Source organism: Pristis pectinata, chromosome 31, assembly GCF_009764475.1.
Source record: "Pristis pectinata isolate sPriPec2 chromosome 31, sPriPec2.1.pri, whole genome shotgun sequence".
Lineage (NCBI taxonomy): Eukaryota > Metazoa > Chordata > Chondrichthyes > Rhinopristiformes > Pristidae > Pristis > Pristis pectinata.
In genome coordinates, this window is record NC_067435.1 from 11,660,826 (window position 1) to 11,684,388 (window position 23,563).

Consider the following 23,563-nt stretch of genomic DNA (forward strand, 5'->3'; position numbering starts at 1 on the left):
ACTAAGAGGCAATTTACAATCGCCAATTAAACCACCAGCAGGTCTTTGAAATGTTGGGGGAGGAGAACTGACTGCAACCAGAGACAGGGGTTCTTGATGTGAAGATTCCCTGATTGTTCAGAAAATGGTTTTAGATACTTTCCTCAATTTACCTCGATGTCACCAGCCTAATTCTACACTGGGGAACTGTCAGTGATCCTCAGCATCATCTCCAGGGTAACAGTTTAACTGATTCCAGGTAGCAGAGACAGTGGCAGAACTGGGTTCACCCTACTTCCACTGGTTCTCCCACCAGTGGCATCTTGGATGTGAGAACATTGCCTCTTTTAGGTACCATGTCTGTTGACAAATAGAACTCCAGTTCCAATTTGGAGCTATAATTTTGTTGTTTGATGCTTTCACCAGATGCCAACATTTAACATCTACCTGCTCTTGAACAGCGATGCCGTCAGAGCCATTTTAGAGGGGAATTCGGGGTCAACCACACTGGGTCATAAATAGACTGGAAAGGTTACTGATGACAGATTCCCTCTCGTAACATTAGTTAACCAGATAGATTTCTTTTACAATAGGTTCAAGCTTATTTTTATTCTAAATTTATTTAATTAACAGAGTTTAACCTGCCATGCTGTCATGATAGGATTTGAACATGTGTCCAGATCATTGCACAGCATCTTTGGATTGTCATCTCTCTGCTAACCCAAGCAGAAACAGCTAGAGGATTTGCTACTGGAGACTTAGTCTCCTGTGGAGACACTAGAGATTCTGCAGATGCTGGAATCTGGAGCAACACACAAAATGCTGGAGGAACTCAACAGATCAGGCAGCATCTGTGGATATCTCCAATGCTTGAAGGGATGGCTGAAGATCACTCACAAAAATACCCCAAGGATATTTTCCCTATTATAAACCTCAAATCAAAATCCATTCTACTCTCCCTAGTAAATGCAGAAGATCCCACAGAAGGATGAGAGATCATTCCCTGATGGCCTGGGGCCAAAATTTATCCTTCAAATTACATTTTTAAGAACAGATTATCTTATTTTTGTTTGCAGGAACTTGCTGTATTCACATTAGCTGCTTGGGTCTCCACATTACATTAATACCAAACTTTAAAATGCTCATTGCCTGTAAGGTGCATCAGGATGTCCTGAAAGGGATGTGAAAGGAGCTATAGAAGTGCAAGTCACTTCATTTTTATGAACTTACTTTGAAAATGTTAAGGTCATACATTGGAGTTAAAATAATCTTCCCTCGCTCTAGGTGGTGGGGCGGGTGAGAGGAGGGTCATTTTCCTCTCATTTCATGTTCTGTTAATGTGGTTCTATCCTTGAGGTTCATATATACTGCGTGTTTCCTGACAACATTCAAAATATCTGCCCCAGACCCCTTCTCAATCTCACTGCTCCAAAGAAATCATTACAATTTGTGCCCAACTCTTCCAGATTTAAGATCTGTCCTATGGCAAAACCAACCGGGATTCTGTCTAATTATGTTCTGTCATTTACAATCTGCTTGTTTTATCTCTAAACAACTACGCATGAAAAAGGCATTACATCAAAACTGCTGCATAAATACTGGTGGTATTCCTGTATTACTATAAAGACAAATCTTTATTTTATAATTGTACAAAAATTGGTTTATAACCATTTTCAAATTTTTGATAAACACAGGAGGGAATCATAGACCAGATTTGATAGAATTTGTTGTATCTCAGCATTTGTTGTATAACAAACATATAAAATGATTCCACACTACACAGGGGATTAATTTCTGGAACAAATTCCATGGATGTTTCAAGGGGAAGCTCTAGTCTTTTGGTTTCATTTCTAACCTGCACTGCATGGATACTTACATTTGAGTGCAGACATCACTGTTGAACACTGAGGTCCTAGGGGAAGGGGCTCTTACCCTCTCTGTACTGTCCAGACATGTGGAAAAAGTGTCAAAGTTCAGAAGAATGCTCTCTTTTACCAAACACGAAATGAAGTGCACACATTCCGGCATTTGCTGATCATGACTGTCCTGGTTCCACTGGGTTTGCAAATCTTCGGCTAGTTTTACTTCAGATAAAATCAATAATCTCTCTTCGAAAGAAAAATCAAATTCATTGAAATTCAAGAATAGCAAATTGCCTTCAAGGTTTGAGTATTGGATTCTGCAGAGTGGGGACTGGGATAATGCCCTCGTTTTAGAACCAATGTTTCAAGGACTTTAAGAAGAGCCAATCACGTGATGTGCAACTAATGAGATTATCGCAATTAATGTGAATTAATTGGTGCAGTTTGGTGCTTATTCTGTGCTGTCTCTGTGTTTGATTCTGTGGGTGCTCACCCTTATCCTGCAGCGAGTGACCCACCTCCTGACTTCCCAAAGCATTTCCACCTCTACAAATCAGGGCCATGATGGTATACGCTCCATGGATGAGTGCAGCGCCAGCACTCTGTTACACCATCCAGGTCAGAGCAGCCAGTTTGACTGACATCTCATCCACCACCTTAAACACTCCTTCCACCACTGACACACCATCTAGAAACAAGTCATCCAGGCTTCTTCAGCAGCACCTCTCAAGCACACGACCTCTACTGCCTAAACAAACAGGGGCATGGGAACATCACTGCTCCTTCATCATCGCTGGGTCCAAATCTTAGGACTCCTTCTCCAACCATACTGTGGGTGCACCTTCACCACAAAGACAGCAGTGGTTCAAGAAGGCGGCTCACCACCGTCTTCTCAAGGGAAATTATAAACGTCTAACAAATGATGGCCTTGTCAACCTTTCATACACCTTGAGGGTGAATAAAAAGTAGACAGGCGCCGGGGTCACCCAATGAGGATCACCCAATAGCGTTGGTAGCTATAGATGACACAATTCCCAGAAAACTCCAGGACCAGAGAAAGGACAAAAAATTCCTCAACAAATAACCTGAGACTCCCAAACCCAAGTTTTAAACAAAATAAATGGAAGCTGTGTATTTTACATGGTAGAAAAGACCACCCTCCACCAACCTGCCCCTCAGAAAACTGTTTCACCTCTTAACCTTATTCCACCACTCGAAAGGTCCACCAGGTTGCTCACAGCCACCACCCAGCCCTCTCCCAAGTGATCACAATAAAGGAGCCTACTGAGCACTGATGGATGGACACTTGTCCTTGGTTGCTGGCACTGGATATGAAATACAGTAGCAATCATGCACTGTAATCCACTCCTACTTAAGTCAACAGGACAATATTTTGGAACGAAGTATCAAAGTTAGCCATTTCTGTATTGCATCTCGACCAAGGATAAATACCTTCACTTGGAGGCACGGGGTTTAGGACACAGAGGGGAAGATAAATCCAGACTAGTTAAAGTGTAACATTTTATCAACATGTGTTTGTGTTAATTACAGCTGATAGATTCACGTTTTCTTAATCTCAACTGAGCAAAGAATCAAGATCAAAAAGCAAAAGGGCCGAGACTCTTCACCTTTCCGTGTAGTAGAACATATTCTTTTCAAAAAATCCAATACTCTAACCATTCAATATCATGTCACAATGCTGAATGCCAGCCTAGCATTTCTGATTCATGGAGCTAAATTTGAGGCTCCCTCCCAGCCTATGAGGCTACTTAGACTGGGGCTGCCACGTAGCCAAGCCAGGAAAGTCAGGTTTATCTTTAAACATTGTCATATAAAAACATACAATTCAAAAAAGTCACAAACATTAACCAGTAAATTGGTACACAATGGCATGTTCTGAAGGTTTGCAGTCCTGAAACAAAGTCATGTAGTGATAGGCAAGAAAGAGTGTTTCAGAGCTGGCTCGGTCCAAAGGCAGCACTATCAGTTTGCTTCAACCAACACATCTCCCAGTCCTTCCCTCCTGGAGGTGTCAAGCCTTATTTGGATGGAGTTTTGCAGGCGACAGCAGTCTCCAGTATTACATCCAAGTAGTGTGACCCTTAGCAGTGGGTGGCACACTATTTAATTAAGAACAGAATCTCAGCCCAAGCCTGAATTTTGTCCTCCACTCATACCCTACCTGAGCACCAGGGCATAGATATCCACCCTTTGCCACTTGTCCTAAACGCATTAAAGTAGCAACAACTGTGCTTCCAATGTAATGAAACTTTGGAAGTGGAATGAACAGGACTTCTGTTGCTGGCTGAGGATGTATCACTGCCCTGCACAGACAGTGAAATCAACCTTCAATCATTCACGTTTTCCAGAAGCCATTTCATGAGGATTTGGAAGAGTAATTTTATAGCTAATACTGTATGCCACTGACAAAAGAGACTGATAAAAGCTGTCCACTGTGTTACTATAGATTTAACCTGGCAATGTCATTAAGGATTCTTCTGCTGGTATCAGGGTACAAATGAATATTCAACTTTTGAGATTCTGGCATTTCTATTTTGCCACACTAGCTGCCTGAGCCTACACATCCTCAAAGTATTGTAACGTTCTGTGCTTCACCGTGGAACCTACCACTGCTTCGCTCAGTGGTCTCATGTGAACAGTTTGCAGCAAAAAATGGTGAGCAGAACAACTCTTCGCTGACTTACTTTTCTCTGCAACCTGGGGGCAGTGTTCCCTCAGCAGAGTCAGCAGTGACAGACAAAGATATCCCACCTAAAGACCCCGAATGTGGTTAGCGTGGTTCTACAGGGACTGGCCACTCTCCATACTATGTGTTAACCTGTCACAGGGCATTCTTCTAGTGCTGAAGGAAAAGTCTCTGCAATCTTCCAAGGGGAAATCACTGTGGATCAATCTTGCAGGGATTACAATAATGAAGAGCAGCAGGGGGACAATGAATAGGATGCCAGTTCCTGTGCTATAAACATCTATGGTTCCAGGAATTAGATGGGCCAAATAGCCTGTTTTATGTGCGTACAGAGCAAAAAAGGTGAGGGGTGAGCATAATGGGGGGGAGAAATTCAATAAACTTTAATAAGATGAATTAATGGACACAAAGCCATTGTAGTAAAATTATCATTAACACATAATCTGTGATAATATTTCAAAGTATCTTCTTGTTTTTTGAACAGTTTAATTGAGGGTTTAGCATTGATGACATTGACTGAGCAAATAAAATTGTCTTAATTACAGTGCGAATTACAAAATGTTTATTTGCAAAGTTACTGTGACTGTATTTAAGGAACGTGTATTAACATCACTTACTAAGGCCAAACTGATCTCCCATGGGATTGTGCCAGGTTCTCCAGAGTCAGGATCACGGTGCTTATGACCAGGTGGAATGATATTTAACCCAAAACTAATCCCATTCCCTCTCCCTGGAATCTGTCTAAAACTCAACCGAATCCTGATATGAACTATGCCAAGGCTACCCATTTCCATCTCCGTCACATCACCTGACTCTGTCCCTGTTGCTGAAACCTTCATCTTCCATCTCTTCTAGTCTTGATAATTCATAGTCATCGAGAGCTACAGCACAGAGGCCCTTCGGCCCACTGAGTCCATGCTGACCATCAACCACCCATTTACACCAATCCTATGTTACTCTATTTTTAACATTCTCCCATATAACCATCAGCTCCCCCCAGATTCTACCCTTCATCTATACACTGGGGGTAATTTACAGCAGCCAGTTAACCTACCAGCCTGCACATCTTTGTGATGTTGGAGGAAACCAGAGCTCCCACACGGTCATAAGGAGAATGCGCAAAATCCACACAGACAGCATCCGAGGTCAGGATTGAACCCGGGTCTCTGGAGCTGTGAGGCAGTGGCTCTACTTACAAATCTCAATTTGTTTTGTTTCAGAATCGTCCTGTGAGATGCTACATTAAATGTGCAAAGTAAATGAAAGATGTTGTATCGGTGTCTTTTTAACTTTCCCATTTTCTTACTGGGCTTGGCAATGAGAACAAAATTAGAGGTGATTTTATGTTCGTTAGGAATCAGACCACTCCAAACACAATGCAACCAAGTCTTATGCAACAAAGAAACAAGAAAAAAGTATGAAAAGGGATAAAGCTGGTCCTCAAGTTATGATCTTGAATTAGGGGAAGGCTGATTTCAGTGGTGTTAGGGAGGACCTGGTGAAAGTAGATTGGGAGTAAAATGTCAGCTGACAAGTGGGAGTCTTTTGAAAGACTTCAGGGTCAGCATGTTGTCAGGGTGAAAGGAAAGGATGGTAAGATTAGGCAACCTTGGATAACAAAGGTTTGATCATGAAAATAAAGGAAGCATATGGCAGGTATACTGTAAGTAATTGGAATCGAGGGTGTCTTTTGAGCAATATAGAATGTATAGGAGAGAGTTTAAGGGGTCATGAAATATCCTTGGCAAGTAAGATTAAGGAGTATCCCAAGACATTCTATATGTATATCAGGAGGAAGAGGGTAGGCAGGGAAAGAGTAAAGGGTAATCTGTCTGTAGAGCCAGGCGATGTGGGCAAAGTCCTAAATGAAAACTTCTCATCTGCATTCACCAAGGAGAAGGATGTGAGAGATAGTGAGTTCAGGGAGAGGTATGTGGATGATCTGGAGTAGGTCAGTATTACGGAGGAGGAGGTGTTAGATGTTATGGGATGCACAAGGGTTGATAAATCCCCAGGGTCTGATGAAATCGATCCCAGGTGAGCCTTAGGTCAGTGGTAAGGAAATTATTGTAGAAAAACCTAAGGGATAGTATTTATGTGCATTTGGAAAGGGAAGGACTGATCAGAATGGCATGGTGCGGGGGAAATCCTGTCTCACTAACCTGGTCGAATTTTTTTTGAGGAGGTAACTAAGAAGATTGATGAAGGCAGGGCAGTGGATGTTGCCTATATTGACTTTAGTGAGGTACTTGACAAGGTTGTGCATGGTGGTCTGGTCAAGGCACTTAGAATTAAAGGTGAGCTGGCTAATTCGATCCAAAATTGGCTTGTTGATAGGAGGCAGAGGGTGCTATTCTGATTGAAGTCTGTGATCAGTGGTGTACCGCAGGGATTGGTGCTGGGATCCTTGTTATTTGTGAGATATATTAATGACTTGGATGGGAATGTAGGAGATATGATTATTAAGTTTGCTGATGAGATGAAAGTCGGTGGTGTTGTGGATAGTGAGAGAGGTAGTCTAAGGCTATGATCAGGATATGGATCAGATGGAAAGTTGGGAGGAGCATTGCCAGATGGTGATGCATTTTGGGAAGTCAAATAGGGGTAGGACATACACAGTAAGTAGTAGGGTGCTAAGGAATGTTAATGAACAGAGGGACCTTGAGGTTCAAGTGTACAGTTCCCTGAAAGTGGCCACACAAGTAGAGAGGGTAGTGAAGAAGGAATTTGGCATGCTTGCCTACGTGGGTTGGGCATAGAATATAAATGATGGGATGTTATGTTGCAACTTTACAAGACACTGGTTGGAACTGGCCAGTTCTGGTCACCACACTATAGGAAGGATGTGGTTGCACTCGACAGAGTGCAGAGTCAATTCACCAGGATGTTGCCTGGATTGGAGGACTTTAGTTATGGGGAGTGGATAGATTGAGTTTGGTTTCCCAGGAGCGAAGGAGACTGAGGGGTGACCTGATAGAGGTATATAAAATTTTAAGAGGCATAGATAGCCAGAATCTCTTTCCCATGGTAGGGGATCAAAAAAAGGACATAGGTTTAAGGTGAGACGAAGGAGTTTCAAAGGTGATTTGAGGGCAAACTCTTTTTACACAGAGAACGATTGGTATCTGGAACTCAGCGCCAGAGGAGGTGGTGAGGTCAGAAACAGTCACCTTGCTGAAGGGATGTTTAAGTAGGCACTTAAACAGGCAAGGCATAGAAGGATATGGACCTAATGCAGGCAAATGGGATCAGTGTAAATGGACAAAAAGGTCAGACTGTCCATGATGGGCCGAAGGTCCTGTTTCTGTGCTGTACAACGCTAAGATTCGATGAAAAATGAATCATCATTTTTCACTGAACTGGATTTGAAAGCGCAGTGTGTAACCCTCATCACCACCAGCCACTATTCAGTATCTTTTTGCTTTGGTTAGGAAAATTTTGGCTTAAAATAAATATCTGCAAGGTCCTGGTTTATTTTCCCATTTTAGATTCCTTCACCCTGCCATCCAAGATCTCTCTCTGGCAGAGGTTTTTAAATGTATTCTGTTACTAGATATGACAGCATTTAATATCTACCCATATTTGCCCTTGAGAAGATGGTTATGAATGGCTTTCTTGAACTCCTTCTGGTCAAGGTATTTCCACAGTAGAGTTGGGGACCTGACACAGCAAGGATGAAGGAAGGGCAACATATTTCCAAAGCGGGATTGTGTGAGATGGGAACCTGTGTTCCATGTGCTTGCTGCTCCTGTCCTAATTTGGTGGTAGAGATCATGAGTTTGGGAGGTGGTGTTGAAGTAGTGTAGGCAAGTAACTGTGGTGCATTTTGTAGATGGTACACACTGCAGCCAGTGTGTGACCGTGTTGGAAGGTGTCGATATTTAGGGTGATGGATTGAGTGCGCTGCTTTCTCCTAGATGGCATTGATTTCCGGAGTGCTGTTGGAACTGCGATCATCCAGGCAAGCGTTGAGTATTCCATTACACTCCTGACGTGCCTTCTAAATGAAGGGAATCTTTGGCTGTTGGGAGGTGACTAGGATACCCATCCCTCACATGCTCTTGTATCCACAATATTTATGTGGTCGACCCAGCTGTTGTTGGTTAATGGTGGCCCCAAGGGAGTTGACGGTGGGGCAACAAACAATCTGCTGGAAGAACTCATCAGGTCAAGCAGCATCTGAAGGAGGAAAGGAATTGTCTACGTTTCGGGTCAAAACCCTGCATCAGGACCTTTTCCTTTCCTCCCACAGATGTTGCTCGACCTGTTGAGTTCTTCCAGCAGATTGTTTGTTGCTCCAGATTCCAGCATCTGCAGTTTTATGTGTCTCTGTTAATGTTGGGGCTTTGAAAATCAAGTGGAATTGTTTAGACTGGAGATGGCCCTTGAGTGGGATAAATGTCACTTGACACTCACTAACCCTTGCCTGAAAGCTCACTAGGTCTTTCAACAGGCAGGTCTGGACTGCTTCATCATCTGAGGAGCTGCAAATGTAACTGAAGGAGCAATTATCAGGGAACATCCCACTTCTGAGCCTATGATGGTAGGAATGTGAATGAACAAGCAGCGGCAGATGGCTGGACTTTGGGTAACACCAAGGACCTCCTGCAGTGATGTCCCAGGTCTGAGATGGTCAATCTCCAACAACTACAACCACCCTTTATGAGAGGTGAATTGACTTGGTAATGAACCTACTCCATAACAATTTTCAGTGAAATATTCTTGATATTTTTTCTTAAAGTATAACACTAAAGTTGAGGACTCTTTACTGCAGTCCAATTCTTGGATCCCTGTTTGCTACTTGATTACCCACTCTCAATGTGCGACCTCAAATAGCAGGCACCATGGGCAGACTGGCTCTCTCCCAACAACCGACAGCTAGCTTTTCTGAAAGGAATAACTAGTTAGCAAACGGCAGTAGAAATTTTTGTTTTATTTCCAGTTCTTTGATTGGAGAAGCTCGGGACTGTTGCTGGATCTTTATCTCTGGATAGAGTTCAACTAGGTCACCATAATCAGGATTCAAGTTTTGGACATTTTTGGTTATAAAGACCTTACTGGTGATAAAGCTCTGGAACAACCAATTTCATGAGGGAAAATTCATCAATGGGAGTGAGGGTGGGAGGCAAAATAGAAGAAGATGAAGGAACCATAAAATTGACTTGAATTTGGAAGAATGAGAGATGATCTCGTTGAAACGGGCATGGTAGTGTAGCGGTTAGCGTAACACTTTACACCGCCAGCGACCCAGGTTCAAATCCAGCCACTGTCTGTAAGAGTTTGTACGTTCTCCCCGTGACTGTGTGGGTTTCCTCCGGGTGCTCCGGTTTCCTCCCACATTCCAAAGACGTACAGGTTAGGAAGTTGTGGGCATGCTATGTTGGCGCTGGAAGCATGGCGACACTTGCGGGCTGCCCCCAGAACACTACGCAAAAGATGCATTTCACTGTGTGTCTCGATGTACATGTGACTAATAAAGATATCTTAAAATCTTATATGAGAGGGATTGACAGGGTTGGAGAGTCATAGAGCAATACAGCACAGATACAAGCCCTCCAGCCCAACGAATCCATGCCGACCACAGTGCCCACGCAGCTAGTCCCAATTTCCTGCATTCGGCCCATATCTCTCCAAGCCTCGCCCTTCCATGTACCTATCCAAGTGCTTCTTAAATGATACTATTGCACCTGCCTCAACCACTTCTTCTGATGGCTCATTCCATTTACTCACCACCCTCTGCATGAAAACGTTACCCCTCAGGTCCCCTTTAAATCTTTCCCCTCTCACACTAAACCTATGCTCCCTAGTATTGGACTGGGAAAAAGACTGTCACCATCCACCTTATCTATGCCTCTCATAATTTTAAAGACTTCTATAAGGGGGACAGTTTCCTAAGGCTGGAGATGTAGAACCAGGGACCTCAGTCTCAAGAATAATAGGTCAACTATATCAGACTGAGATGAGGACAAATTTCTTCACTCAAAGGTTAGTGAATTTTTGGAATTCCTTACCTCAGAGGGCTGTGGATGCTTAGTCGCTAATTATATTCAAGGTAATGATTGACTGATTTTTGGATGTTAAGGGGAAAGGGAAGCATAAAATCAGCCCTGATCTTCTGTGGAGGAGTATTCTGGAGAGACCAGATGGCCTTCTCCTGTTTTTAATGTGCTTAAAAGCCATCCTAAATGTGCTTAAAAGCCAATTAGACAGTGGCTGATCCACTCCCAAGAAACGGTTTGCAGCCTCAATCTTGACTCCACCTTTCCCTCTGTGCCACATGGAGCTCTCCAGGCAAGTGGAGCATCAGACCACGTGATGTAGCTCTGAATGCACAAAGGCCCCACTGCCACCCCAGGGTGGTAAACAGCCAGGATGAAGAAATCCTCTGTGCTCTTCACTGTGAAGCTTGAACCAATCTTTCTTTCCCTCTGCCTATACATTTATAAATTTTTTCGTTCACAGGAAGTGGATGTCTCTGGCAATGCAGGCAGTTAATGTGAACTGCTTATTAAGAGGACCCTGAACTGTTTATTAAGATGAATAGAAATGTCCCATATTTCACAGCATCAGAGACCTTGGTATGTCAATGGGTCCCATTTTCCTGCACATGAATTAATTAATCTCAGTCCAATTTCCTGCTCACTCCCCATGCCTTCTCCCACCATGAACAAAAATGACATTTTCTTGGCTAGATTTAAAGTGATTGGAAAAAGACAAGAAGGAAACCCATTTTTTTTAAACGCCATACAGGTAGAACTTGGAATGCACCACTTGAGACTGTGGAAGCAGATTCAATAGCAGTCTTCAAAAAGGAAGTTGGATAAATACTTGAAGGAGTTAAGTTGAAGGAGTATAGGGTAAGGCAGCAACACTAGTTAATTTTTCCTTTGGAAAACCCAGCATCAACTCAAGAGGCTGAATGACCCACTCCTGTACCATAACTCCAGGCATCTGTATCCTACAGGACAGTGCACAATCCTTTTAAAACACCTGAGGAACTCTGATCAGTAAATCATCAGAGAGTAATATTCACTTAGAAAGAAGTGATTGCTTCATGAGGAATGATTATTTTATGCTAAGGGATATAAAAATTGCTTTCTGTCAAAGAAAGATGTGCTGATATTTAAATTCAAATTTAATAAGAGTTATACAACATGTATGCCTGATCTGAACAAGTGGATAAAATTTAAAATTGGATGCATCCGAAAGACTGGAACATGCATGAAAAAAATGCACTAATCTTTGCTGTCAACCAGACTCAGGCACAATGGGACCTGACGACATGTCTGGTTTGGGTCAGCTTGGGTTTACATTGTGCGTCACACATTTGGGTTTGGGTGGGTTGGTCTGAGTAGACATTGTGTGTCATACATTTGTGCCTAGGTTGGACTGGGTTGGTTTGGTATCCATTCAGATTCATACATTTATCTTGGGGTTCATAAATAAAGCCGTAACGCTTCCCAACACAGTTGAATAGCCTACCCAGCCATCTCTAATACTTTTTACAATAACTGTTCAAGGAAATTGAAAGATTGGAATGCCATCGATCATTAGTATTTGGGATCATCATAGTTGCGGTTATAGTTGTGTCCGTCGGGTTTGAAAAATGCAGGTTTGCTGGTGCAGATTGTCCGTGTTCAATTCAGGTCTGGATGAAATTCTAACTTTATATCCCAACTGACTACTAGTCTCACAATTTCAGCTATCAGGTTGCTTGGTTAGAGGTTTTTTTGACAATTCTCAGTGATTTCTGTGCAAAGTAGTCTTTTCTATCTCTCGCAGAGAGGTATAGAGACTGTTCTTACGATAAAAGATTGTCTGAGCTAAATGAAGCCATCTTTTTCAGTGGTGTCAGCTGTGGTGCTTGGTGTTGCACTCTTGCCTGTGAGGCAGGAGGTTGTAGGTTTAAGCCCTTTACAAGAGAGTTACACACATAGATCTAGGTTGAGCGCTGAGGGACTGCTGCATTTTTGGAGACGCCACCTTCAGCATGAGATATTAAACCAAGGTGTAGTATCTGTCTCAACTGGATGTAAAAGATCCCACACCCCCTATTTTAAGAAGAGCAGGTCAGAAATACCTGGGGTTAATATTCACTCAATAAACATTGCTAAAATAAATTACCTGGCCATTAACAGATAGGAGCTTAATGAGTACAAACTGGCTGCTGTGTTTCCATTATGACTGCCGCTGGCTATGAAGCACTTTGGGATGTCTTGAAAGTCGCTATTGAAATGCAGGTCTTTCTTTTTGCCCCAACAGTTGAGGTGAAGTTAGTGCCATGTCTCAGAATCTGTGCTTTCATTTCAGCAGGTTGAGGGAACCTGTGGTGGGGGTGGGGGTTGGGGGGGAGAGTGGAGAGGGGCAGAAGGGACTGATCTAGGCTCCCATTCAGGGCAAATACTTTGTTAGTGTCACCCCAAAGGCAACATGTTTAAAAGTCACTGCTTGGCACAACTTACATTTCCACAACACCTTTCAACATATTCCAAAGCGCTTTGCAGTCCTTAAAGTACTTTTGAAGTGTGGTTTCTTTTGTGTAGGAGCTAATTTCGAGACAGCAAACTCCCACAAAAGACAACGGCCTGACCATGATGTCGTTTGGGGGTTGAATATTGGACAAGATACCAGGAGAGAACTCCCCTGCGAACTAACAAAATGGGATGTTCTACGCCCAGCAGAGAGGGCCTTGGTTTAACACCTCATCCAAGAGACAGTCCCTCCAACACTGCTGCACTCTCTCAGTACTGCTTTGGAAGTACCAGCCTGGTCTTGAACCTTCTGATTCAGAGGTGAGGGTGTGTGTACAACCGAAGTGACCACAATGATGTGATCCTAGAGCCACAGAGGCCTCTTCAAGAAGGGAGACATTAAGGGTCAGAAATGTATCCTTGTTCGGCATGCTAAACCCACCACATAGAAATAGCTGGAATTTGTATTTGCTTCTCAAATCTGGTTCCACACAAGTTCAGCAAATCTACCGAGAAGGAATTTCAACCCCTTAACGTTACTTTAATACAAATCAAGTAACCTTCTAGCAACGGGAGAGATAGTTCTCACAACCTGACTCTATCCTTCCTCCCCTATTAACCAAGCCCAGTCCAGCAATGGATGCCAAATTAGTGATTACTTCTGGATTAATTGCTGCTCTCATTTACTTTCCAATGGGTTCTGCACTGCGACTGAGCTCACTTCACACAGGATGTCCCCATCAAAACGAGATTGATTTGAACCAGCACAGCAGGACCACAATATTACACATTCCCATCCCTGGACTGAAAGGAATTGTCACAAGTTCTACCCCTCCCATTCCAATCCAAGGTGCCAGAGAGTTGAGCTGCTTCCAGGTAATGCTAATATTAAATATACACCCTACACTGAGAAGAAGGATCCTGATTTCACCCCTAATCTGATCGCAGGACAAGAGCCTGCAGATTCATACACTCAATGTCCCTACTAGACAATGAAATAGCAAACTGGCACACAACATTTGGGCACCATGCCATCTGGTATACCAGGTAACCAATTACGGGCATAGACTTGGGGAAAAAGGGTCATCCAGTTAGCACTGAGAAGAGAAGTGCTTTTACCCAGAAGCTTGTGGACCTTTGGAATTCTTTCCATCAGAGATCTGTGGATACTCAAGCCGTTGAACATATTCAGAGCTGGTCTGTGGACATAGAGGGAAACAGAGAGAAATGGGCAAGGCAAAGGATCATCCATAATATTGAACGGCAGGCAGGATGGAAGGGCCGAATGGTCTACTCCTGCTCCTGTAATTTCCAGAAAAAAACGTCAACAAATGGTGCATCCAACTGAACAGTTCCAAACTAGTCACAGCGGAATCAGCCACACTGGCAATGTTTCTTTAAATACAGCCTTCATTGCAGTTGTAAGGTATTAAATTCATGTTATTCAGGACCACAATATTACACGTTAATCAGACTCCACTTACGCAGCGATTGAGAGATTGGCAGCTGACAACGGGCTCACTTCAGCCACTTCCTTGGCCTTTTGCAAGGCAAGCTTCTGATTGGCTGCCTCCTCTTCTTCCTGTTCATCCTAGTGTGACACATTGAGAGCATCTGTGAGAGACTTAAACAGACTGTCAAGAGACACAGAGCAGCGGTGGTGGTAATGCCGTACACCGATTGTCGAACGGCTGCAGTACTGCTGTACGCTGGTTGCTGTGAACTGTGGCAATGGTGTGTAGCATTGCTGTGATCCAGCTGTTAATAACTGTACCCAAGCATACATCAGCTGTGTTGCAGCCTTATCTCTGAATTAGTAGCAGGTGGGTTCACATTCAAGGAGAGTGCTTTAGTGGGCACTGAGTGAGGTACTACACTGTTGAAGCTGTTGGATTACATGCTAAAACAAACCCCATTTACCCTCTTGGATTCAATGGCACTACACGGAGGTAAGCGGGGGAATCCTGGCTAATGCTTATCCCTCACTCAAAACGACCGAAAAGACACTATCTGGCCATTTATCGCATTGCTGGTTGTGGGATCCTGCTGTGCGGTTTGGTCACCATTTTTCTTGAGCAAAACACAAACCGCTGGAGGGACTCAGCGGGTCAGGCAGCATGTGTGGGGGCTGAGGGATGGTCGACGTTTCGGGTCTGGACCCTGGATCAGGACCGAGAGAGTAGAGGGGAGGGGTGAGACAGGAGCTGGCAGGTGATAGGTGGAACCAGGCCAGGAGGGAGATGACGGGCAGATGAAGCCAGGTGGGGGAGGGGAGGAGGGGAGGAGTTGGGAGACATGTGGCTGGGGGGTGATAGGTAGACACAGATGAAATAGGGGCAGATGGAGGCAGGTTGGGGAGGTGGAGGGGAGAGGCAGAGACAAGGCTGGAAGGTGATCAGTGGAGACATGAGGCTGCAGATGCTGTAATCTGATGAGTAACGAAGGCGATAAGTGGGACCAGATAAGGGAGGGATGATGGGCAGGTGCAGCCAGTTGGAAGGTGAGATGGGAGACCAGGTAGGTATGGTGTGATAGGTAATTGGAACCAGGTGGGGGAGAGAAACAAAACTGGGTGACAGGGAAGGGGGAGAAGAGGGGTTGGGAGAATGTGTGTGGGCCAGACAGAGAGAGAATGAGCACAGGGAGTGTGGGTTACCTGAAACAGGAAAATGCAATGTTCGTACCATTGGGTTGTAGACTACCCAGGCGGAATATGTGTTGTTCTTCTAGTTTGCATTTGAAATGGCAGCCGGCCCACCCCAACACTATTGTTCCTCCACAAACACCAGGTGCTGGCGCAATTGCTGTCTTTTACCTTTGTCAGCTCCTGCGCATTGGCAAGGTTGTCCACGGCAATGGCCAAGAATACATTCAGCAGGGTGTCTGGTTGGCCGAGTGAAGGTCAAAACAGGAGCTGAACAAACCCTCACAAGATCAAATCCCAGTTGTTGGGGGGTTAGATATTTGTTCTTAATTGTACATACCAAGGGGGAGAAACTAGCGTTGTAAGAGCGTCAAGTCCACTATCCAGTTCTGCTAACTAAGAATTTTTGGGAACAGGGTTCATCAGACTATAAGAAGCAGAATTAGGCCATTTGGCCCATCGAGTCTGTTCTGACATTCAATCATGGCTGATTCTTTTTCCTCAACCCCATTCTCCCGCCTTCTCCCCGTAACCCTTAACCCCCTTAGCAGTCAAGAACCTATCAACCTCTTCTTAAATACACCCAATGACTTGGCCTCCACAGCCCTCCATGGCAACAAATTCCACAGATTCACCACCCTCTGGCTGAAGAAATTCCTCCTCAGCTCAGTTCTAAAGGGACGTCCCTTTATTCTGAAGCTGTGCCCTCAGATCCTGGACTCTCCTACTAATGGAAACATCCTCTCTACATCCACTCTATCCAGGCCTTTCAGTATTCGGTAGGTTTCAATGAGATCCCCCTCCCCCCCCCCCCCACACATCTGAACTCCATCGAGTACAGGCCCAGAGACATTAAACGCTCCTCATACATTAAGCGATAGCCTTGCGAGTAACAAAGGGCTTCTATCCTGGATCTCCAGAGACCAGAGGATTAAATTGAAATCTTTGAAGGCACCTTTTGTTGACCAATGTTCAAGGACAATTAGTGATGGGCATTCAATGCTGGACCTTCCAGTGCATGCCGCACCCATGAATAAAGAAGACAGTGTTAGTAGAAATATAACCTGCTCTGTCAGGCTGAGGCCACGCTCCTGGGAAGCAACACTGATACCAGACTCTGTGCTTTGAAACGTCAAGGATACAATTGCCAAAGAGAGTCAGGACGATGAAGTAGACGGAGGAGATCATCCCTCTGTTGACGCCGCCCTGGGATTCTATGCCATCGTACATCACCACATTCCAATCTTCACCTGTCAGGATCTGGAAGCAAAGAAACATGACTGTCACCCCTCACACTATCTGCTTCCATTGTGGACCTGGGGTGGAGAGGGTTGCACAGGACGGTCCCGTCCAATAAATCTTACGCAAGTCTGAAGCCTGTAACTGCGGTGGCCTGGAGGAACCCCTCTTCCAAAAACGTACGAGAGGTTGGGTAGCCTTTCTCCATTCCTGGAGGGGCCACCCAGTGAGCCTTCCATCCCATGCTTCTGATCTTTGGGCACTCACTGTAGACTGGGAAGCAGGAAGGTGGATGGTGGAGGAACCTCCTCATCCGCTCCTCCTGGGTCTGCACAAGGCAGCCATTCAATGGTTTCATCCATCCATCCTGCTCTCCTGCACACTTTCCAAGTTGAGTTTACAGCTGAGTGTTCCAGGAGAGGGAGAGAGAGATCGAGCTTGATCCACCAGTATACTCAAAGCCTTCCCCAACCAGTGGGCAGCCCAGAGGCTACAATGCATTATACATGAAATTTTAATTGAAGTTCAATCTTTTCATTTTTCACTACACAAATATATTTTTGAAAAATTAGTTGGTAGGAGGTTAAGGTTAGGGTTAGGAAACCCAAAAGCATCAAAGACTTGTATCATTCTGGAGAGATTAAGCTGAGCTGTTATTCACCAATTGCAGTTTAATAGGCTAGAAGCCTGAAGAACAAAATCTTCACAATTAAATATGGTTAAATTGGCTATATTAATTGCCTGCACAACACTAATTTGTTGGGTGAAGTGCTCCAAGGCTTGCTGTCATAAAAGACTTCTTAGAAAAAGCACAGATTATTTAATTATTTAAGGATTTAAATCAAGACAATTTTTTACCCGTAACACAAAAAGACAGATGGGAATTCCGTTGTCCTTACTTGTGACAGGTTTGAGTGCACTTACCTGAAACACAGTCATTATTGCTGCAGGGAATGTGTCAAAGTTGGTGGAGGGTGTGCCAGTCTCAAAATTAAACCTGGAATATAGAAAAAGAGGGAATCAAAGCTCTGCTTTTTTACCTCTTTAGTTCACCTGAAAAGAAAATGTTGTAGAAATGTGTTGTTGTTTGCTGGCACTAAGTGGTAATGTTGAATTCTACTTCCAAAATCTTATGTTAAAATGACACAGGAAGCTCTTCAGCCCAACAGGTCCATGCCAGCTCTCATCGGTTCCTCCTCTCCTTATTCCCCTGTACCCTTGCAACTTATTCTCTCTCACACATGCCCACCAACTCATTAACCCACACTCAGGGGTAATTTACAGCAGACAATTAATCTTCCGGCAGGTCTTTGGGATATGGGAGAAAGCCGGAGCTAGAGGGCATAGATTTAGGGTGAGTGGGAAAGATTTAAAAGGGACCTGAGGGGCAACTTTTTCACACAGAGGGTGGTGGGTATGTGGAACAGGCTGCCAGAGGAAGTGGTTGAGGCAGGTACAATAGCATCATCAAGAAGCACTTGGATAGGTACATGGAGGGGTGGGGCTTGGAGGGATATGGGCCAAACTCAGGAAATTGGGACTAGCTGTAGGTACCGTGGTGGCATGGACTTGTTGGGCTGAAGGGCCTATATCCGTACTGTATTGCTCTATATAACATCCCATCCAGTGTCTGAACATCCCAGCCAGTGACTGACCATCCCATCCAGTGACTGAATATCCCATCCAGCGTCTGAACATCCTACCTTGCTCACTCTGAGCTAACTCACAACTTAGGGATTAAACTAAACTTTCTTGTACTTTGTGAGACACAGAAGGAGACCATCTGGCCCATCGGATCCGTGCCCACTCCCAGGGGTGCAGTCCATTGGTCCCTTTCCCCACTCCTTTTTTCCCTGTTTATTCTCTCTCACACAATCCAATCAACTCCCCTTTGATTAGTTTTGTCATTAACCAATACTGAGAGGTAATCTACATCAGCCAATTAACCTACCAGCACATCCCTGGGAATTTAACCAAACTTTATTTGCTCTGAAGCTGGATGCTTTAATGCAACAATCTGCAAAGTATGATGTACCATAGGCGGACAAACAGCTCCTCATGTGTGCAGAATGCCTGCACCTCCAGGCCGCAGACCTAGCAGACTCCAATGACTTGGCAAGTTGATGTGAGGAGAGCTCCCACAATAACATGTGCCACACTCCTCATCAGGAAACCGTTTCCTTTATGTAATGAATTATTACTCTTGACCTCACAATTTTCCTTGTTATGGCCTTGCACCTTACTGTCTGCAGCACTGCATTTTCTCTGTAACTGTAACACTTTATACTGCATTCTGTTATTGTTTTCCCTTGTACTACCTCAATGCACCGATGTGATGAAATGATCTGTATGGAAGGCAAGCAAAACAAAGTTTTTCACTGTGCCTCAGTACATGTGACAATAATAAACCAATATACTCCCCACTTGATGCAAGATCTGACCAAAGATGAAATTGTAGACAATTTGTACTTACTGGCCACCAAAGAGTTGCATTCCTAAAAGTGCAAAGACAACAATAAAGAGGAATAATAGGAACAATAAGCTGATGATAGACTTCATGGAGCTCAGGAGGGAGACCACCAAGTTACGGAGAGAAGCCCAATACCTGGGGAAGAAACAGAAATCTCTGTCAGTTACATTACAGGGCTATAGGGAGTCATTATTTGATACAGCAATAACCCCTGTGGCAGTGGTACAAAAGCAGTACAGGTGAATCAGGCTCTGTGTACCCTTGCTGATAGTCTTGGCTCCAATGATGTTCAAACCACACACTCATGACATTGTAAGACCACATGACTCTGCCCCTCCCGCTGCTGAAACCCTCGTCCCTGCCGTTGTTCTCTATAGACTAGACTATTCTATTCTAAAACAACAAACAATCTGCTGGGGGAACTCAGCAGGTTGAGCAAGATCTGTGGGGGGAAAGGAACAGGGCTCCTGATGCAGCATTTCAAGCTGAGATGTCTACAATTCCATCCCCCCCAACAGATGCTGCCTGACCCGCTGAGATCCCCCAGCAGACTGTCTGTTGGTCCACACTGCAGCATCTACAGTCTCTTGTAGGATCCCTCTGCTGCCCTTGTCCTAACTCACATTGTCCTGCTCACCCACCTTCCCCGTGTTTCCTGACCTATACTAGCTCCTGGTTTTAAAAAAAAATCAATTTTAAAATGCTCATCCTTGATCTAATCCCTCCACAGTCTAAGCCTTTCCCTATCTCTGCAATCTCCTCCAACCCCAAAATTCTCCAAGTTCTCCATGCTCCTCTAATTCTGGCCCATTAATCCCCTATCCATGGACACACCTTCAGCTGCCAAGGCCCTAAAACCAGAACTCCCTTTCCAAAACTCCAACACAACTCTCTTTCCTCCTGTTTGGTGCATCTTAACACCCAGCCCCTTGACCAAGCCTCTGTCACCTGCCCTAACATCTGTTCAATAGTGACGTTGTTCAACGCTTCAATAATGATCACGCAAACTACTCTGGGATATCTTTGTTGAGGCAGGTGTCACATCAATACATATCAGTGTTGCATTCATTATATATTTGCCTTTTTTAACAGATCAATCTCCCCAGAATGATACGTCCTCCCCCATAAATATCAGACAGCCAATCCAATTTAAAATCAAAAATGATCTGTAAATTTGAATCGATAATGCAGTCATTACATCAAGGTCAACTATTAAACACATCAAAGATCCCCCATGGTGCCATTGGAAATATTTAAGAGAAAAACAATTTTTTAACTGTCCTAAATTCTGGTGAGAGATAGTAGGATACTACATTTATCCAAAAATGTAGGCAGTGCTTTTGCAGTGCCACTTGAAGCTGCAAAATGCTCAGGAATGCAGACCCACCCATCAGGTTGTTAAATTTGTCCGTTCTTCCTTAATTGGGGAGCGTTCAATCCAAGTGGAGCCAGGAATGTGTGAGTGGGAGGGTCGCCCCCACTGGAATCAGTCTAAAACTGGTCACTAAGGAAGGATACAGGATGAATATTTTTTGTGCAATTGGCTGGTCGGGGTCAGGAATGGGGAACAAAACACATTTTTCACCGAAGACACCCATGAGAAATTTGTCCATCATTGCCAATAGTCCCAGGAATCTGCTTATGAAATGTAGTCCCACTGAAGTCAACAAAACAATATGTAATCAAGGATGAAATTCCATGTTGTGATCTCAAACTCTCTGAATCAAACATGTCAATTTTAACCTATTTCACATAGAAACAACTTCATGTTCTAACCCATGTGAAATAATTTAACTCCAGTCAAAGTGACCAGTGAATCAGCAATCTTAGCTCCGTCAGGGCTATGTGACCATCAACAGCACCCAGAACATACAGAAAACCAGGCAAACTTACTTTGTGACTTTGAATATACGGAGTAACCTCAGTGCCCGTAAGACACTGATGCCAAAAGAGGTACCTGGCTTGACAGCAGCCCAGAGCACTTCAAAAATACTGCCTATAATAACCTGCAAGGAAACAAAGGGAAAATCACAGTCAACAGAGTGGAAAAGGCCCCAAATACTGAAATCAAACATAAGGTTGGGAGTAAGCAACAGCAGAAGATTTTGAGAGGGTTTGGCAGGTGGATGCAAAGGGGCTGTTTCCTCTGGCTGCTGTCACAGATTCTTACAGCATGGAAACAGGCCCTTCGGCCCAACTCATCCATGCTAACTCTGTTACCCAGCGAACTAGTCCCATCTGCCCACGTTTGGCCCATAGCCCTCTAAACCTCTCCTATCCATGTACTTATCTTGATGGCTTTTAAATGTTGCTAATGTGCCTGCCTCAACTACTATTTCTGGCAGCTCATTCCAAATACGCACCAGTCTTTGTGTGAAGAGGCTGCCCCTGATGTCCCTTTTAAATCTCTCCCCTCTGATCTCAAACTCGTGCCCTCTTGTTTTTAGCACCCCCTCCCTGGGAAAAAGACTATGTACTTTCACCCTGTCTATGCCCCTCATGATTTCATACACCTCGATCAGGTCACCCCTCAATCTCCTACGTTCTAGCCTATGCAACCTCTCCTTGTAACTCAGGCCCCCAAGTCCAGGCAACATTCCTGGTAAATCTTTTCTGCACTCCTTCTAGTTTAGTACAAAGGAAGGGGGGATTATTTCAGGATAAGAGGTTGGCCATTCAGGATTGAGTTGAGGAGGAGTTTCTGTACCCAGATGGTATGAATCTTTGGAAGTTGGTATCCCAGAGGGCTGTGTATGCTCAGTCATTGAGTATACTCAAGGCTCAGATCGGTGAATGATGAGATATTCACCCTTCAGGAGATTCAATTCAGAAGCAAACCCATTTTCATTATAAATGTAACTCTTCTAACAACTGGTCTGATATTTCTCCAGCTCTGCTGATGAACATGGTGACATATACAGAGCAGGGGCTCCAGAATCATCCATCCAACACCACAGCAGTGAAGTCTGATAACGCAGTGCGGGGCAGACATTAAATCCAGGTCTTTCCCAGTTCTCTGCCTATCTGTATGGCTGCATCTACTGACCAAGTCCCCACAGAGATCCACAAGAATGAAAGTGTGAGAGAGAAATTGCAGGGGGCCACTTACCGTGCAATCAAAACAGTTGAAAGAAGAATGAAAGTAGGGTCTTGTGCCTAGACCGTACATTTTTATAAACATTTCTGACATAAAGAGTCCTAAGAATATGAATTCTGCATAGTCTGAAACAGAGAGAAACGGACAATATGTTGACGACAGAGCAAGTTAAATAACAACCTGACCAGTCATTCATACAGTCAACATTGGCATTTCCCATTACAAAAGGAGGCAGAGAAATTAGATTGCTCAACTCCAAGCTAAGTATCGCTTAACACATCTTCTACCAAGCATGGTCTTCTATATAAATACGCAAGGGGTACTTCTCCTAATGAGGCATGCATCTCCACACTCCCCAACGTACAAATTACAAATCTCACCCAATGTGTACAAAATCTTTTCTAATTGGAAAGAATTTCTACTGATCCTCTCACCTTCCTTTCAAAATGACTCTGTAGTTTCCGATTTTCTCTCGCCCGCCCTTCTTAAACAGTACCATTACAATTACATCCCTCCAGTCTGGGGGAACCATTCAAGAGTCTATGGGATTTTAGAAGATGACAATCAATGTATTCACTGTGTCCACAGCCACCTCTTTCAAACCTTGGAATGCCAGTCATTACATTTAATGTCTTTCAGTTTGCTTTTCTTTTCACTTATGCTAATTTCACACTGATCAACGTTTTGTACACATTAGGTTAGCTGACACGACACTACCTTTTGAATGGCTGTCAATTTGTTGATTAAAATTAAATTCCCCATCTGAGACTTGAACTCATGGCTTTAGACCATTAGCTTAAGCTTCTGAATTACTAATCCAGTAACATAACCACTGGTCCTCTTAAGAATCTTATGAAAGGTAACAATTGTTGGCGGCTTGGCACACACTTTGAAATAACTCTGAAATATAAACAGAAAATGCTGAGACATACAACAGGTCAGGCAGCACCTGTGGAGAGAGAAACAACGTTAACATTTCAGGGACACAAGAAATGACAGATGCTGGAATCTGGAGCCAAAAAAAAGCCAAAGCTGCTGGAGGAACTCAGTGGGTCAGGTGAAATTTGTGCAGGGAAATGGACAGTCAACGTTTT

The 23,563-nt window shown here is 44.0% G+C and overlaps 1 protein-coding gene across 4 annotated transcripts in view; it reads right to left on the reverse strand.

Moving 5' to 3' along the window:
* Positions 1-23,563, reverse strand: part of LOC127585070 (voltage-dependent P/Q-type calcium channel subunit alpha-1A-like) — a 486,564-nt gene that overhangs the window by 172,047 nt on the left and 290,954 nt on the right. For 3 of the 4 annotated variants that reach the window (XM_052042225.1, XM_052042224.1, XM_052042223.1), the window contains exons 15-21: positions 22,482-22,594; positions 21,266-21,378; positions 19,376-19,507; positions 17,827-17,899; positions 16,806-16,923; positions 15,835-15,902; positions 14,504-14,610 (exon numbers count right to left, since the gene is read on the reverse strand). In XM_052042225.1, the coding sequence (XP_051898185.1) occupies positions 14,504-14,610; positions 15,835-15,902; positions 16,806-16,923; positions 17,827-17,899; positions 19,376-19,507; positions 21,266-21,378; positions 22,482-22,594 (724 nt within the window). Of the gene's footprint in view, positions 1-1,855; positions 1,922-14,503; positions 14,611-15,834; positions 15,903-16,805; positions 16,924-17,826; positions 17,900-19,375; positions 19,508-21,265; positions 21,379-22,481; positions 22,595-23,563 lie in introns of all 4 variants that reach the window. The other variant, XM_052042222.1, reaches the window with a different exon arrangement.